General features: G+C 46.5%; 1 protein-coding gene across 3 annotated transcripts in view; it reads left to right on the forward strand.

Annotated features, from left to right (window-relative positions):
* Positions 1-18461, forward strand: part of DYNC2H1 (dynein cytoplasmic 2 heavy chain 1) — a 352996-nt gene that overhangs the window by 66480 nt on the left and 268055 nt on the right. For 2 of the 3 annotated variants that reach the window (XM_053308090.1, XM_053308091.1), the window contains exons 27-31: positions 865-1247; positions 1530-1662; positions 1755-1872; positions 16515-16627; positions 16712-16831. In XM_053308090.1, the coding sequence (XP_053164065.1) occupies positions 865-1247; positions 1530-1662; positions 1755-1872; positions 16515-16627; positions 16712-16831 (867 nt within the window). The remainder of the gene's footprint in view (positions 1-864; positions 1248-1529; positions 1663-1754; positions 1873-16514; positions 16628-16711; positions 16832-18461) is intronic. The other variant, XM_053308092.1, reaches the window with a different exon arrangement.

Genomic DNA, 18461 nt, shown 5'->3' on the forward strand with positions numbered 1-18461 from the left:
TGTATTATTTTTCTAAAATGTATTATAAGCCAGAAAATTATTTGAATCTGTTGGCTTTTGGACATTTGTGTAGGCCCTGTCTTAGAACTAGAAACATCGGACATAGGAAGCTGCCATATACCCAGTCAAACCGTTGGTCCATCTAGCTCTGTATTGTCTACACAGACTGGCAGAGGCTTTTCCAAGGTTGCAGGCAGGAGTCAGCCCTATCTTGGAGATGCCTGGGAGGGAACTTGGAACCTTCTTCATGCAAACATGCAGGTGCTCTTCCCAGAGCAGCCCCTTCCCCTATGGGGAATATCTTACAGTGCTCACACATGTAGTCTCCCATTCAGATGCAGACCAGGGCAGATGCTGCTTAGCAAAGGGGTCAATTCATGCTTACTGCCACAAGACCAGGTCTCCTCTGGTCTTGTGGAAGAGCAGGAAAAGACTAGGAAAAGATTATATGCTAGCAGTCTAATGAATCAGTTCCTCCTTCCCCTTGGTTCATGCTTAGCTGCCAGATAACTGGGTAAATAAAAATGAGAATCCTGGTGGTCAGGGTCTACCTCCAGTCAAGCCAATGGATTCGGACTCTGTACATGAATTAGTCAGAATGGTTTTTGTGTGGATGAAAAGGCAACTTTTTGTCATACTTCATTTTATGTAATGCCTTCAAAATAATTGCCTGTGTATGTGAAGATGTAGCAATATGTAATTTATTCCATGGTGTTTGGTTTTTTAAAAAGAGGTTTTACTAATGTATAAATTGAATTCATAACTACATATTTGTCTGAAATGCCCTTTTAAAGATTTTATGAATATAAGAAACTAGACTCAACCATTTAGTTTAAACAAAATGTGATCCATATCTTAAAACAGGATCTGAATAGTCGGGCTCATGGCGAGGTCACAATCAGAGAAGCTTTGCGTGAGCTTGAACTTTGGGGAGTTGGAGCCGTCTTTACGTTAACAGATTATGAGGACAGCCAGAACCGGATGATCAAATTGATTAAGGACTGGAAAGACATAGTCAACCAGGTTGGCGATAATCGCTGCCTACTTCAGTCATTGAAGGACTCTCCATACTACAAAGGTTTTCAAGACAAGGTTTCTGTATGGGAGAAGAAACTTGCTGAGCTGGATGAGTACTTACAAAACCTAAACCAAATACAGAGGAAGTGGGTCTATCTGGAACCCATTTTTGGTCGTGGAGCTTTACCCAGAGAGCAAGCCCGCTTCAATAGAGTAGATGAAGATTTTCGGTAGGTTTTATTTTGCACTACATTTTTCAACTCAACTTCACCGCAAAACATTTTTTAGAGTAGGATAATATAATGTATGTACAATTTAATGTGTTTTCCCATTCAGGGACTGACTTAATGATTTTATTACATGGATGTTAATATCAATAATTATTTAGGTGTTAATATTTGAATGTTCATATTTAGGTTGAAAATAGTGAAATTAGTAAAATCAGCAAAATTAGACATAATTTCACACACATACATGGATGTAATTTCATCCCATACTCTTTCAATTTTAAGATCAATACTGGCAGATATCAAGCAGGACAACCGAATAACATCCTTGAATGCTCGAGCAGGTATAAGAAATGCCTTGATCACTATTCTTGACCAGCTGCAGAGATGTCAGAAATCCTTAAATGAATTCTTGGAGGTAAATATGTCTAATATTAGTGTGACACTTTCTAAAAATGTTGTTGTTTTGCATCTTGCAGAAACAGAATGAATTTATTTCTCTTTAAACAGGAAAAACGCTCAGCATTCCCTAGATTCTATTTCATTGGGGATGATGATCTTCTAGAAATTTTGGGGCAGTCCACTAATCCTTCTGTTATTCAGTCTCATCTTAAGAAACTTTTTGCTGGTAAGCTATGAGCCATTTTATTACACCATTATGAAGAGATTTTATTCTGACAAAAGAAGCTTGAGAGTGCATTGCCATTGGAAGGCGTGTGTGTTTGAAGATGTTGTCATGCCAGTGAGCTTTAGGGATTCCTCATCACTTCTCATTCATTGTGCCAAGGCAGAGCTCAACCGAAGAGAATGGTTAAATCCTTCTTTGTCTATCCTCTACCCCTCTTTTCATTGTAGAGTTGGACAGATTAAGTACTTTAGCAATCTAATTTGTGGCAAATTAAAAGATTTATAAACTTCTTAAATTTTACTCTTTGGGGGGGGGGAAACTTATTTCTTTTGGAATGTTTGACATTTGGAGACATCTTTTCAAAATATAATAAGTTTGCATATCTGGAAAGGATTTGTTAGTACTGCTGGTCATATGGTCCAGTTCTGCCCTCAAACACGGCTGTAGGGCCCTCGGGGACATTTTCAGAGGGCACAGGGCACTTCCAAAGGCAGAGAAGAATGCCCAGAATTGTTCTCCTCACATGAATGGATGCAATGGCAGTGGAGAATCATCTTGCTGCATGAATACTAGCATCTGGATCGTGATCCGTTGATCCCATAAGGAAATGGGTTCTGCGCCTGCGCAGGCACCTCGTGGGCCGACTAAGTAGCTCCTTGCGACGCCCAACCGCTGTCACGTGCTCTCAGAGTCTGTTATATTGAGTGGTTGGGCGTCCCCTTCTCAGTTTCTGTTTGACCGCCATAGCGTTCAGACCTCATTTGGGCTCCTCGGTAGCAGAAACATTTATTACTTGAGATTCATTGCTCATTTGTGTCTAAAGACCTCAGACTGTTAACTGACTGGAATTGGATTTTGGATTGGATAAGTTGAAAGATTTGTTCCCTCACTGTTGTTCTTGACCTACAGACTGTTTCACAGATTGAGATTGTTTCACGGACTAACGTTGACGTGAGATCGGACTGCTTATTCGGTTTACTTGACAACAGATTGATTAACGGAGGGTGTTTGGGTTAGTGGCGGCAACAGGACTCCACATAATGGAGGCTAAAAATACTTTCAAGCGCTGTGTCAAATGCCGCACAAAGTTGCCATCTACTGATTACCATGATGCCTGCCTATTGTGCCTCGGGGAGGAACACAATACGGCAGTGTGCGGGATTTGCTGTTCTTTTTCAAAACAAACCAGAACGAACAGAGCCTTACGCCTCCGAGCGGCGCTCTATGATGAGGCACTCTGTCCTCCTATACCTCGTCCGAGTCCGCCGCCATCGACAGGGGAAGGGTCGACATCAAAGCCGGTGTCAAGGTCGAAGCAGCACGGAACTGTCAAAACACAGTCTAAAACCGTGACTGAGAACAACCCTTTCAAGAAGCCGAAGGTGCTCGCCACGAAAGAAAATAAGCATAAAGACAGAAAGCGCCGCTGTGATGCTGAAGAGAGTCATTGGGAGGCTAGGAGTCAGTGGACACCCTCTCCTCCTTCAGCTCAGGGATCCGACGCTGATTGAGAGGCGGATGTTCAGAACGCTAACTCGCTATCAAAATTGACAACGGCTCAAAGGGCGAGGGGGTCCAAGCTTCCAAAAAGCACTGACTCCCCGAACTCTGGAAACCCATCGACATCGAAGGGAAATGCAGCTTCTGTGAGCTCCTCGATGTCAATGGAGCAGCCGATGTTGGTGTCGACAGCCCAACCAGCTGCAATGCATACAGTACAGAGGCGCCAGTCTTTATCTCCTGCGCACACTCCTCAGCAGTCGCCCTCAGCCCTGTCAGTTAAAGGCAAAGACAAGCAGCAGTTGACTGGGCTAGATGCTACTTCCTCCCTGCAAGATCTGTTGGACTCTGTATCAAGTACCCCTTCAGGCTCCACCTTTCAAGGGTTCTTAAGTGCTGGATTGGATGATGAGCAAGAGGATGAGAATCTTCCTATTCTACCGCCCAGGACACCTTCGATTTCTCCGAGAGGAGCGTTTGGAAATCTGACCCAGTCACCCTCAACTTTTGCTGTGGTCCCACCAAGAGCAAGTCACAGTCTTTCTGACCAGGGAGTGCGCTTGCCAACGACACAGCCAACTCACACATGTGGTTTCCGCCATTCGCTCCTAGAAGATTATGGGGAATATCTGAAGTGGAAAGCATAGCAAGTGTCTTCGTCCCATGTACTAGGACCAGAGCAGCCACGTATCATCAATTATCAGGAAACACCTTCTCACCAGTTGGCAGCACCACTCCAACAGCCCATAACTGAACAGCGCCAGCAACCTGAACCCCAACATCCTGAGCACAGGATGCTAGTCACCACATCCTGCCAGACACAAACACCTGTAATGACTCAGGATAAATCAGGGGGAAAGAGAAAAAGGAAATCGAGTCCTCCTCCAACACGTTTGTCTCCATCTCCGGAAAGAGATTTGGAATACTCAGAGTCTGAGGACTCAGACTCTGATCAAGCAAGTCGCCACTCAGACCCGCCTTCTGATGTTCCTCCACGCCTTTCAAGTTCCCCTACAGAGGAATTGAAGGCATACCACATTCTAATAAGGGAGATTGCAGAGGCGCTGGGTATGGATTTGAACCAACCACAGACAGAAATTCGGACCCAGTATACAATATGATGAAACACGCCAAGACATCGCATCCAGTGGCCCTGCCCATGATCCCAGTGATAGTGAAAGCTGCAAGAACGGCGTAGGAGACTTTACAAACCACAACCTCGACATCTAAACGACTGGAGAATCTCTATAGGGTTCAAGAGGGAGAGGAAGCCTACCTCATCCGGCAGCCTATCCCTAACTCCATGCTCGTAGATTGTGCAACAACATCGAAAGGGGGATGGCGCCATACGACGCTGGCAGACAAAGAAGGCAGAAAGATTGATGTCCTAGGCAGAAAGCTATATACCACTTCTAGGCTAGCTATACGCATAGCCAACTATGCTGCCTGCATGGCCCGTTATACGCACCTACTTTGGGACACCTTGCTACAAGACTCCACATCAATGACCCCAGATGAACTATAAGATAAGTTCAATGAGGTTTATGAAAAAACCACATCAGTCACGAGACAACAGCTCAGTGCCTTCAAGCACTTGGCGGAGACGGAGTCAAGGGCTCTGGTTATGGCTGTGGCCATGCGCCGCTATGCTTGGCTCCGCTCTACAACACTACAGCTGGACATGAAGGAGCGGGTAGAAAACCTTGCCTTTGAAGGAAAAGGCCTGTTTCATGAGGATACTGACACAACCATGGAAACTTTAAAAAAATCAAAATTTACAGCAAAAACCTTCATGGCGGCAACATCTTCATCTAATTCTAGGAATCAGAATTATTCCCACCAAAGACCTTATAAATACCAGGACAGGAGAGATTATAGGAGACATAATAGACCTTTCCAGAGGTCAAGAGCATACAACAACAACAACAAGAACAGGAACCAGAACAATCATCAGAATAAGGACAATACCAAACAGTCTTTTTGATTGCCCACTGCATCAACAAACAATTGCCAAGGCCAGTGTCATCGGCCTTGTAGTTGCCAGCTCAACCATCAGACTGGCAAGCCATGCTCAAGCATGGCACAATATAACATCAGACCGCTGGATTCTAAGGATGATAGAGACTGGGTATGTGATTGAGTTCAAGACTCTACCCCCCCCCTCGGGCTTAAGATTCCCAAGGCAACAGCGGTTCTACAGGAGGAAGTACAGGTGTTATTAGAAAAATGGGCAATTGGATTTGAGAGGCCTCAACGACTTTGCCTGGGCCCGGAAATTCAGAATGAAAACATTGCAAGCAATAATCCTCTTCTTAGAACAGGAGGAGTGGGTGGCAACGCTGGATCTCAAGGATGCTTACTTTCATGTGGGCATACAGGAGAATCATCGGAAATACCTCAGATTCAGTCGGGGAGGCAATTTACCAATATACAGTCTTGCCCTTTGGACCTTTGACGGCACCAAGGGTTTTTACCAAGGTGGTGGCTGTTGTTGTGGCATATTTACGGACACAGGGCTTGATTGTTTATCCGTATTTAGACGATTGGCTCTTGGTGAGCAAGGTCAAGGAACTTCTTTGCACACAGATCCAGTGGATGGTCCGCCTCCTTCAGGAGCTGGGGATCAACATCAATTGGAAAAAGTCCAAACTAGAACCCAGGAAGCAGCTAAATTTCATAGGCGCTACGCTGGACATGGAATAGAAGAGGGTGTTCTTACCAAGGGACCACTATCGTCAAATCAACACTCTTGCACGCATGTTCATAAGCAACCCCGTTCAGCCAGCAAGGGCAATTCAGAGAATGTTGGGATTGATGGCATCCTGCAACACAACTGTCCAATACACGCGGTTGTGCATGCGTCCCCTACAGCGGTGGTATCTGAGACATTTCAGATCCAATGTGGACAGCCAGAGGTTACACCTAAAAATAACCCCGGCAGTGTTGAAATCTCTGTGTTGGTGGATATTAGAGGAAAACGTGTTGCAAAGAGTTCCATTCAGACCCCTGATTCCAGCAAATTGGGTCACATCAGATGCTTCCCTGCTAGGCTGGTGGGCGCATTGTGGACCACACTGTGTTCAGGGACAATGGACACGCTTGCAGTGTCGACAACATATAAACTACCTGGAACTACTGGCTGCATTTTTAGCGCTGAAAGCCTTCGAGCCCCAGCTCAGGGGGACAGTAACGCAGATTCACCTGGACAACACAACTGCAATCGCTTACATGAACGGGCAGGGAGGTACAGTCTCTCCCACACTCTGTGCCTTATCCATGATGATATGGGACTGGTGCGTAGAGCATGCCATCTACCCAATAGCCATTCATATACGAGGTGTCGACAATCATCTAGCTGATACCCTCAGCCGGAACAGACAATTCGATCACAGGCACAAAATGGGAAATCAAACAATCTTGCATCGATCTCCTCTTCGACGAATGGGGCACCCCGATGGTGGACATGTTTGCCATGGCTGCCAACAAGAAGTGCCAGAGATATTGCTCAAGGGCGGGCATAGGTGCAGGATCGCTGGGAGACGCGTTCCAGTACCGTTGGCGCAAGGGGCTGCTATACCTTTTCCCACCGTTGCCGCTGCTCAATCACGTGTTAGCCCAGATCCTAAGAGACAAGGCGTCCTGCATACTTTTAACCCCGCGGTGGCCTCGCCAGCCGCGGATTGCTCCACTCCTACAGATGTCCAAGGGGAACTTCTACAGGTTACCGTTGACACCGGATCTCTTACACAGGGAAGAGGGATGGGTACTGCATCCCGAAATACAAACTCTTCGCTTAACAGCATGGAGGCTCGGATTCTGAAAAAGATTCTTTTAAATAGTAGACGCCCTTCGACTAGACGCAGTTACCTCTGCAAGTGGAAGAGATTCAAGGCCTATGCTAAGGACCAGAGATTCTGGCCTCTACGCGCAACAGTGAGACAAGTACTACTGTATTTGACCACTTTAAAACTTGAGAGTTTAGCGAATGTGTCTCTGAAGGTTCACCTAGCAGCCATATCGGCCAGACTCCCTGGATGGGATGGGAAGTCAGTATTTTCACATCCAGAGAGTAAGCATTTCATGAAGGGTCTTAATAATCTATATTCTCCAATGAAGTGGCCATTAGAGCAGTGGAGTCTTTCGTTAGTACTCTCGGCTCTCACAGAAGGTCCCTTTGAGCCTATGCATTCTGCAAATCTATGCATGGTCACGCTCAAGCTTGCTTTTCTAATTGCCATCACCACAGCAAAACGTGTGGGGGAATTGACAGCTTTAAGAATAGATAAGCCGTACACCCAGTTCTACCCACACAAAGTGGTAATGAGACTGGACTCGGATTTCCGTCCTAAGGTGATTACGGAATTTCACCTCAATCAAGAGATTGTACTGCCAACGTTCTTCCAATTGCCAGAAACAAATTTAGAAAAAGCCCTACATTCTTTAGATATACGCAGGGTCTTGCTTTACTACCTGGAAATGACTAAGTTGTTCAGGAAAACTAAAAAGCGTTTTGTAGCGTACAAAGGTAAACACAGAGGCCGGGCAGTGTCTCGACAACGCTTGGCACATTGGTTAGTGGAGCTGATCCTACTAGCATACAGACAACAGGGGGTTCGACCCCCAAACACTATATGAGCACATTCTACCAGGGCATACTCAAACTCGGCTGCCCATATTTCAGGAATTAAAATGAATGACATCTGCGCGGCTGCAACATGGTCATCTCAACAGCCATTCATCAAGCACTATGCTGTAGACCTCCGCATGGCTTGAGAGGCAGAATATGGTTGGAGTGTCTTGAAAAGGGTGTTGTCATAGAATGTACCTTCTGCACCCACCACCATGGTGGAGAAGCTGACTATTCACACATTTCCTTATGGGATCAATGGATCACGATCCAGATAAACAGGTTGCTTACCTGTAACAGGTAATTTGGAAGTGATCTGTTGAATTCATAAGACCCTCCCAATCCATTCCCATTGCAGAAGTAAAAGGAAAGTGCAAGGGAGAGCAAGCCATAGCAGATCATATATTAGGGGCGGTCTCCACAAAAACTGACAAGGGGACGCCCAACCGCTCAATATAACAGACTCTGAGAGCACATAACGGTGGTTGGGCATTGCGAGGAGCTACTTATTCGGCCTGCGAGGTGCCTGCGCAGGCGCAGAACCCATCTCCTTATGGATTCAACGGATCACTTCCAGATCACCTGTTACAGGTAAGCAACCTGTTTTTCCTGCTGCAAGGATGCAGTTCTCATTGCGTCCTAGTTATAGGTCTGGATTCAGCCACATGTTCATACAGAAATAAATGCCCAATGTTTTCATCCATGCAAGAAATCCTAGTCTGCTTGGGTAATACTTGTATAGGCAGTTATAATTATTGAACTTGTTAGTATGCCATGTTACCTGGTCGCTTGGGTGGCCCTGTGGAGGCTGGAGAAGGGTGTGGCATTCCTCCTCTGAGGCTTTCATTCTCTTTAGGGGGCAGTGGGGATGAGAAGGGCCCAGGCTGGTTGGATCCCAGTGTGGTTGAGAAGGCAAGGCAGGGAGAGCTGCAGGAAACAGCTCTAGGTAGACAGCTAGGTTGGGTGTGGCAGGAAACAGGAAGCAAGGTCTGGAAGGGGGTGGGGCTTTAAGCCCTTTCAGCTCTGCACTGGCGTATTTAAAGACAAGGCAGCTGATGATGAGAGGCTGCTTCTGAGTATGGGAGCCAGGAGTTCTCCAGGAGAGGGAACTGGCTGAATGGAGCACGCCAAGAGGAGGACTTGGGTGACAAGCTAACCGCCTCTCCTGGCTGTTCCTGAGGCTGACCTTTTTGGGGTTGCTCCAGTCATTCTGGAGTTCAAGAAGGGCTAGGAGCCCACCTCATCCCCTGGGAGTCTGACAGAACTATTGTGGATATGACAAACAGCAAGTTTCCTTAGTCATGGCAGCACATGTATACAACACTTACAGTACACACAGAGTTTGTAAGTGGTGCCTTTCCTCAATTTCTGCAATTCCCTGTGCCATAAACCTGCCCCCTTCCATACCATCAGGAGAGTATTTTCAAAGGCCTCTGGGGGGTGATGTGGGGAAGAAGGGAAGGGAAAGGCTGCTTTCACAAGCTTCCTTGCACTCGCAGTACTTTGGATCCAATGCAATATGTTTACCAGTCTTACAAATTGCTATGCGCCCAAAATGTTTACTATCCCAATTACCAAGTCATGCCTATTTTAGTTATTTCTGGCATATGGACGGTCCAAAAAATAAGGGGAAAAAAGACCAGCTGCTAGTTAACAAGCACTTCCATACCTGGTCGTTATAGGCTATCCTTGGTTGTCACAGGTGAGAAGTTGATTGAGTGTTTACAAGTCTGGGAGTTTTTCACACACAGGTTTCAGTTCGCATCTCTTCTGGAATGGAGGTGTGCATTCACATGTCAGCCAAATTTACCCCAAAATCCTTGTGAGCTATCAAGAGCATGTCACACACAATTCAAGTTCTTCGATATGGTCTCTGTCTCGTCGGAATCTAACAAGCTCGATGTATCCTGCTTTGGGTGGGAACTCCACCCCCAGCCGCTATATGCGGCTGCACCACTCTTCATCACCTCAGTCTTTCTTTGTCCGTGCTTCAGAGAACATCGTGGAGTCTTCAGCTTGATAACGAGTAGGATCAAAGATATCCCTTGTTTTTTTTTCTGCTTGCTTATTGTTCGTAACCTCTTAATTTTTCTTTGATTTTCGTGTTTCTTTGGTGTTTTTATTTGATCAGTTTTCCCTTTCCCGGAGCTCCGATCCTGGCTGGGATGGAGTGTGGTGGCCTGCCGACCTTCAAAGTATATGCCAGGCACAAAGAACTTTAAGAAGTGTGTCCGCTGAGGATCAGAGATCCCTTCACCTGATAAGCACACCGAGTGCCTCTTGTGCTTGGGGGAATCCCACATTGTCGAGACCTGTCTGCACTGTCAGAAGTTTACAAAACAGGCTCGCAGAAATAGGGCTTCTCGCTTGCGCGCAGCCCTGTGGGATTCGGGACTCCATTGGTTGGAAGCTTTGTCATTAAAACAGTAATTGAAAATGGCTGCATCAATACTGTTGGACCGTGCTACGTCTGCTACTGTGGAGACCGAAAACCAGACACCGGTACTGGCATCGACACCGTTGAACGCTCAGCCTTCAATGGATGAGAGTGAAAGGGCGCATTCAGAGGAGATCCCTTCATATCAACCTCTGGCTGCACCGAAGGCCTCCCCGAACTCTTTGGTGTTGGGGTCGAAGATTAAGAAGAAGAAGAAGCTGGAACTACATAGACAGTTGCTGGCTGGTCAGCATCTTCCTCCGATTCCCAAAAAGAAAAAGGCGGAAGACATCCCAATATCGGAAGCTCCGATGCCTGAGAAAACAAAGATGGCCTCAGATCATCCAGCGCAAAAGTTATCAGTATCAATGCCCCGTGATTCACCCATAGCAGCAGAATCGTTCAACATGACCAATGAGTGGACGCAGTCCAACAGAGCATCGGTCGCAACGGATGAGCCAGCATATGCTTCGTCTGAAGAAGAAGCCTACATTCCACCCAAGCCTAAAGAAGGTGCTTCATGGTTGCTTAGGAGAAGATTGCCCCATCGATGGCATCAAGAAGATCACTCCTCATCTTTTTGACAGGATCTTCACTGGGAAAATCGGGATTGGTATTGAGTACTTGAGTATCGATCCCCCTTATTGGAAGCGGAGTCTTCCTATGGTGCTTGGTGCCGAGATGCTGGATCTTATGATCGATACCAGCCGGACTATAGACTGGACTACTCAGACTATACCTGGCCTTGGTATGGGTCCCGCTACCCATAAGACCCTGTGTATGGACAGCCCATGGCAATGAGGGCTTGGCGTGAGGCTCCCTCACATTCTGAAGGGCGATCACGTTCCCACTCGCCACATCGTTCCCCACAGGATCGAGCTGACCGAAGTGAATCACTTCCGTTGATACCGGTCTTCCAGTGAGAGTCTGTACCAGCCCAGGGGTTGCCATCGGACCCTCCAGCTTCGGTACCACACGATCCCAGTAGCGCACTGGGCTCCCCTTTGAGTTCGATGCCTGCAACACAAGACCAGCTGGCGCATCCAGACCCTGCATATGAGAGTGATGATAGTTCTCCAGACAATGAGGTTATTTCTATGGGGTCGTCCCCACTTGATATCCATTCAGACTCTAAATCTGTCTCTCCATTGAAGTATCTCAAACTGTACACAGCCTATGTGGCCTGTATGTCTTCGGCTTTGGGTGTAAACTTGGGCAACCAACAGAAAGGTGAGCTGGACCCCTTATTCAGCTTGATCGATTCAGAGGCCAAGGTACCAGCTGCCTTATCCTTAAATCTGGCCTCATTAAAGATTATGAAGGCCCACTGGAAGAAGCCTAATGCACTCTCTCAACCAAATAGACGTCTAGAGAACTTCTATAGAGTGCAGTTCCAGGATGACACGGCCTTCTTGAAAAATCATCCCGCTCTGAATTTACTCGTTGTGGAGGCATCCTTACAGAGGACCAGAGGCCATAGCCAGTCGACACCAAGTAATAAGGAAGGCAAGAAATTGGACTCCTTCGGGAGAAGACTTTTTTTGACTGCAGCCCTGCACTTCAGTGTGGCTAATTATCAAGCCTATAATACCAGATATAACCATTTTTAATGGGAAAAGGTGGGTCCTTTCCTGGATCTCATCCCGCAAGACAAGAGGGATCCTGCAAAGGCTTTCTTCAAGGAAGCTATTCAAGTGGCTAAATAAGAACTTTATTCAGTCTGACATTCAGTGGCGTGTGCTGCTAAGGTGACGGCCACGTCTGTGGCACTAAGATGCCACGCTTGGTTTCGGTCATCTGGCCTACACTAAGAGGCCTGCGCCGGGGTGGAGGACCTGCCATTTGAGGGCTCTAGCTTCTTTTCTGAACAAACTGATGACATGCTCCAGAAAGTACAGAAGCTGAGGAGCACTGCGTGTTCAATGTCATATACTTCGCCAACTTCAAAACCACAGAAAACTGCCAAGTGGTCACCTCATTGGGCACAGAGGGCCTAACCCAACATCAGTCGCCCTCAGAACAGTCCTTTCAGGGCAACAAGTTCCCACTCAGATACAAGTTGGGAGGCCAGCCCGGTAAGCTGGCCTTCCAGAAACAGTGCCCGAGTGTCCTCCAAAAGAAACAATGACTCAGGGCACTTAGGGACTTGCCTGGCCCCATTCTCGACGAGTTGAGACAAAGTGACTGCAGAACAATGGGTCCTTACAGTTATATGTTTGGGCTATGCTCTGGAGTTTTGCAGGCCACGTCTGGTGTACAGGATTGTGGTGACTCTTTGCACCCCAGAGTTGGATCAGGAGGTTGTCGCTCTCCTGGAAAAGGATGTGATCAAGAAAGTCTCCAACCCCAACAGCCCCGGGTTCTACTCCCTATATTTCCTTGTGCTAAAGCCGGACGGCAGTCAGTGCCCCATACTAGACCTGAGGGCTCTGGACAGACATTTGGTCTACAAGAGGTTCCGAATGCTTTCAGTACCAACCATCATGATCATCCTGGACAAAAACTTGTGGATGGTCTCACTGTACCTGAAGGATGCGTATTATCATGTTTCAATATGCCCTCAACATCAGCGCTTCCTGTGGTTCCAGATAGGGGAGTTCACCTATCAAGTCAAGGCCTTGCCATTTGGTCTTACAACCGCACCGAGGGTCTTTACGAAATGTTTGGCCCTGGTGGTGGTGTTTCTGCAGGAGCAAGGTTTAGATGTGCTTCCATTTCTAGACGATTGGCTAATCATGGCGAGCACCAGATGGGCAGTTCTGGATGCCCTCAATATCGTGATCGATACCCTACAGGAGTTGGGCTTCCAGATAAACTTCAAAAAATCTCAACTGGAGCCTACCCGTCGAATTCAGTTCATTGGGCTGATCTTCGACACAACATTGGAGAAGGTCTTCCTCCCAATGGGCCTCATTGTCACTCTCCAGAGACTAGCTGCCACTTCCCTAGCCGGGGGCCCACAGAATGTGCATTCCATACAGCGCCTGTTGGGCCACATGGCATTGAGTACATACCTTCTACCTCAAGCGCGCCTTTGGATGTGCATCATTCAAAGATGGTTTCTGGACATGTTTGAGCCTTTTCGGGATCCGGGCCATCTAGAACGCTTGCCCCCTCCTTAGGTATGGGTGATGGCGCAATGGTGGACGGAGTTTTGGCACCTAAGTGTTGGTACTCCTTTCCAAACATCTCCAGCCAGCAGGATTGTTACAATGGACGCGCCGGAGCTCAGCTGGAGAGCTCACCTGGACAGGTTTCATCTGAGTGAACATTGGTCCCCTGTAGAGCGGACTCGGCACATCAACTATTTGGAGCTGTTGGCCATTTTCAATGCTCTTAAATACTTCCTGCCCCTACTGTGGGGGTCGTTTGGTGCTGATACAGACAGACAATACAACAGTGAAAGCCTATATCAATTGCCAGGGAGGCACGTCCCCGAGGAACCTCCTGTTTCTGGCTCTGGGCCTGTGGCATTGGTGCCTGGCACATGGGGTATCGCCTCAGATGGTCCATATCCATGGTGTGCTGAATGTTCAGGCAGACACTCTGAGCGGGATGACTGTGGTCTCCCATGATTGGGAGCTACATTAGGGTGTTCTGAGGGACATATTTGTGAATTGGAGTGTTCCAACTCTGGATCTGTTTGCTTCCCAGCACAATACACAGTGTGCCCTCTACTGGAGGAGAGGCCGGGGGTTTTCTGGGAGATGCCTTTGTCCGGTCTTGGATGGATGGGCCCTCTTCTATATGTGTTCCCTCTGTTTCCTCTCATTCTGAAGGTCTTGCGCAAATTGAGGGTGGATCGGGCCAGGGCAATCCTGATAGCCCCATGGTGGCCCAGGAGGCCTTGGTTTCCGACCCTGAAGCACATGGCACTGGACTGGTGACGTCTGCCTGTCCTGCCGAATCTGTTGTCTCAGGAACAGGGACTGGTGCTATACCCAGGTGTTCGGTCCTTCCACTTGACTGCATGGTGGGTCCTGCCAACTTCTCCTTGAGACTGAAGGAGGTGTTGGTGGCTGCTAGGAAGCAGTCCACAAGAAAGCTGTATGACTACAAATGTACTCACTTCACGTCCTTTGCTTCCCTGAACGGGTTTGATGGATTTAATCCGTCTGTACAAGACATTTGTACATATCTATTGTCCCTTAAGGAGTCTGGGTTGAAACTGGCATCCCTTAAGGTATATTTGGCTGCCATTGTGGCACGTTCTCCCTCTGACTGACCTTCTTGGTTTAAAAATCCAGTGGTTAAAAGTTTCCTGAAGGGTCTGAAACACTTGTTCCCGGATGATCCAGTCATGTTGCCAGCCTGGGACCTATCTGTGGTATTGGCTGGTCTTCTATGGCTGCCCTTTGAGCCTTTGGCTTCTATTGACCCTCGTCTCTTGACCTTTCAGGTTGCCTTTTTGGTGGCCATTACTTCCGCCAGGAGGGTGAGTGAGTTGAGGGCTCTGAGGGCCGACCCATTGTACCTGCAGTTCCATAAAGACAAGATCGTACTCAGGATGGATGCCACATTCCTTCCAAAGGTGGTGTCCATGTTTCACTGCTCGTTCCCACTTACTTTACCCGTGTTCTTACCCAATCCTTCATCGGATGCGGAGAAACGGCGTCCCTGATCAGGTGTTCGTCTTTCTACGTTCAGAGATCTTCTGAGTGAAGGAAGTCGTCTTCTTTGTTTGCTCTATATGATGGGCCATGTAAAGGGCTCCAAGTCTCGGCCCAATCTATGTCCAGGGGGATAGTCTCTACTATTGAACTTTGTTATCAGTTGGCCCATAAGCAGTTGCCTCCGACTGTGAAGGCACGCTCTGTTAGGTCCGTGGCAGCCTCTGTGGCCTTTCATCGTGCGTTACCGTTGGACACCATAAGTTAGGCAGGTACTTGGGCTTCATCCTATTCATTCATTCAGCATTATGCTATTGATGTTAGAGCACGTAATGATGCTGTATCTGGCAGGAGTGTCCTGCAATCTATTTTCATTTGATTTTGCTTGTCCTGAAATAAATTATTTCAGGCTGTTTACATGTTGCCTCTATTTCTTCCCTCTTCCTTGGGTGCTTGCTTGTTATGCACCCACTTGTGTAGAAGACAGAGACCATGTCGAAGAACTACAGGTTACTCACCTGTAATGTTGGTTCTTCTAGTGGTCATCTGTACTTCTACACATATGGACTATGCACCTGTGCAGAGACCTCATCAGAATCTAACAAGCTCGATCTCTCCTCCTTTGGGCGGGAACTCCGCCCCCAGCCGCTATATGCGGCTGTGCCACCCCTCATCCCCTCAATCACAGAGTCCAGCTTCAGCAAACCCTGCGGGGAGGACGGGAGGGTGTGTAGAAGTACAGATGACCACTAGAAGAACCAACGTTACAGGTGAGTAACCTATAGTTTTTCATTGCGCTACATACAGTGAAGCCCGATTTATATCCGAGGTAAACAAATCCACTTTTTGTGTTGGTTTTTTTTGCAATTTTGAACTTGCAGTAAAGCCTCGCAGTAAACTCACGGTAAAGCCTGCTGTCTGTGAAAGCTTCTGGGGAAGGTTGGGAATGAGCTTGAAAATAAAAAATAGTGTCCTGACAATGGAAACTTTCAAATCACTTTTAGTTGTAACAGGAATTATTTTAAAAAGGAGTTTACATGTCTTTTTTAACAGTATGTGTGTGTGTGTGTGTGTGTGTGTGTGTGTGTGTGTGTGTGTGTGTACTATATGTATGTATGTATGTGTATATATATGTGTGTGTGTGAAAAACTGTAATCCCCCACTTAGTCAGAAGTGGATAAATTCTTTCTTCAGAACACCTGCTTTTCTTTGAATTAAAAATATTATTTTTATTCATGCAAGCATTTAACTATCATGAAGACCTAAATGAAATAATCAAACTATAAGAAAGCATGGATTTCATTTGACCCCACTTCAAGTGAATTCTGTTATGAAATAGAATAAATACTGTAGTACAAATGCTTTAATAAGGGCATATCTATTTAATATCTATTTAACTATTAATGCTTTAATAAGGGCATATCTATTTAACCAACTGTAAATGATACTAAAATTTATTAATTAACAGGAATTCACAGTGTGAACTTTGATAAAGACTCTAAAAACATACTTGGAATGAAATCTTTAGAAGGTGAAATAGTACCGTTTAAAAATAAAATCCTCCTGTCAAATGACGTTGAGGTAAGAGAATAAGCTTCAGAATTAATACCAAAATCTGTGAGAAAAATGTGGTTTGTGATTTTCCCCCTTATATTTATTTGCCAGGTTTGGCTAAATAAACTGTCTTCGGAGATGAAGGAGACATTGAAACAATTATTGATTGACTGTGTTACCACTGGGAAAAGATTACAGGGTTCAATAGATCCTTCACTGTTTCCTTCTCAGGTAGGGGTCTTTTTTCCCAATGCAAAATAATAGTTATTAAAGTTGAGTAAGAAAAGACTCTATTTGGAAGAACAACTGACTTGAAAAGAAAGCTCTTTGCTGTGAACTTTGAGTTAAAGTTTTACTTGTTGATAGATGTGTTTATTTGACCTGGGTCATAAGAACATAAGAACAGCCCTGTTGGATCAGGCCCAAGGCCCATCTAGTCCAGCATCCTGTTTCACACAGTGGCCCACCAGATGCCACTGGAAGCCACAAGCAGGAGTTGAGGGCGTGTCCTCTCTCCTGCTGCTACTCCCCTGTAACTGGTACTCCAAGGCATCCTGCCTTTGAGTGAAGGTGGCCTATAGCTGGCCGGGATCCGGTAACATCCATAAAAGTGGGTTCTGCATCTGCCTGGAACACTTTGGGTAGAAATCTTTAACTCCTCGTGGTGCCAGTCACCCACCCACTGCGTGTGCTTTGCACCTGCTCGTATCAGCAGTTTAGTGCCTCACAGCTCATATTCTTTCTGACCGCCAATGCACTCAGTTCTTCGGTGATCTAGGCTCCTCAGAAAGTATTTTATTGTTGGATAGTTGGACTTGACTCTCATTGGACTGGACATTGTTTATGGACTACCCTTTGGAAAGTAAAGTAGTGCTTATTGTGTTTGACTCGGAGTGGTTGGATTAGTCTTTGTTTTATCAGATGACGATACCTCTGTTTGGAAAGTGTATGACTATGGACTGTTTGACTTGATGATGCTTGGGATATCCTTTATGAGCCCCAAGCCTAGAGAAAAAAACACTTTTAAGAGGTGCACATGCTGCGGGGGAATACTCTCCTCAATAGACAGCCACAACTGTTTTCTCCTGTGTCTGGGAGAAGGGCATAACGTCACTGCATGCTCTGTTTGCAGCTCATTCTCTAGAGAAACTTTAAAAAAAAAATAGAGCTGCATGTTTGAGAGTTGCTTTGCTAGAAGAAGCTCTGACTCCAGGGAGAGTTTTGAAGTATCCGTAATCGATGGCCATGGTATTGAAATCAGCATCAGGGACTGCAATGCAAATGCACTTTAAATCTCTGATGCCAGAGCCATCGACATAGAGCTTTCCATTTAAAGAAGCTCGAGTGCCTGAGAGTTGTCCATCTCCCCTCCGGTAGGAAAGGAAGCGGAGGTGAGAGAATAAGTCAGGCTCCCCAACCCCTAAAAAAGAGGGGTGTCTGTCACTGCCCAGCACTACGAACTCTTCTATGTCTGGCTTACAATGCCTGGTAAACCTGTTGCCATTACAATGCCCGATGAACCCGTCACCATCAAAGTTGATGCTGAAGCAGGGAAGGACTCCTATTTTGTCTGACTCTGCATCTCAACGTCAAGCAATGTCTCTGTCACCAGCACCTATGGCATGTCAATCCCCATCAGTGCCGAGGATCCTGATGTCTATATCAATGTTGAGGCGGAAGCACCAATAACCTGTAGTATTTGATGCCGATGACAACACCGAGGTTGTTTTCGATCCCCAAACAGCCCAGACTATCCTTACAATGTTGGTATTGGGGGAGAGCACTCCTTCAGCGTTGACGTTTCAAGGTTGCTTGAGCCAGGGTCTCAGCGTCGTGGAGAAGGATTTAAGGGATGTACCAC

This window comes from Hemicordylus capensis, chromosome 3 (genome assembly GCF_027244095.1).
Source record: "Hemicordylus capensis ecotype Gifberg chromosome 3, rHemCap1.1.pri, whole genome shotgun sequence".
Classification (NCBI taxonomy): domain Eukaryota; kingdom Metazoa; phylum Chordata; class Lepidosauria; order Squamata; family Cordylidae; genus Hemicordylus; species Hemicordylus capensis.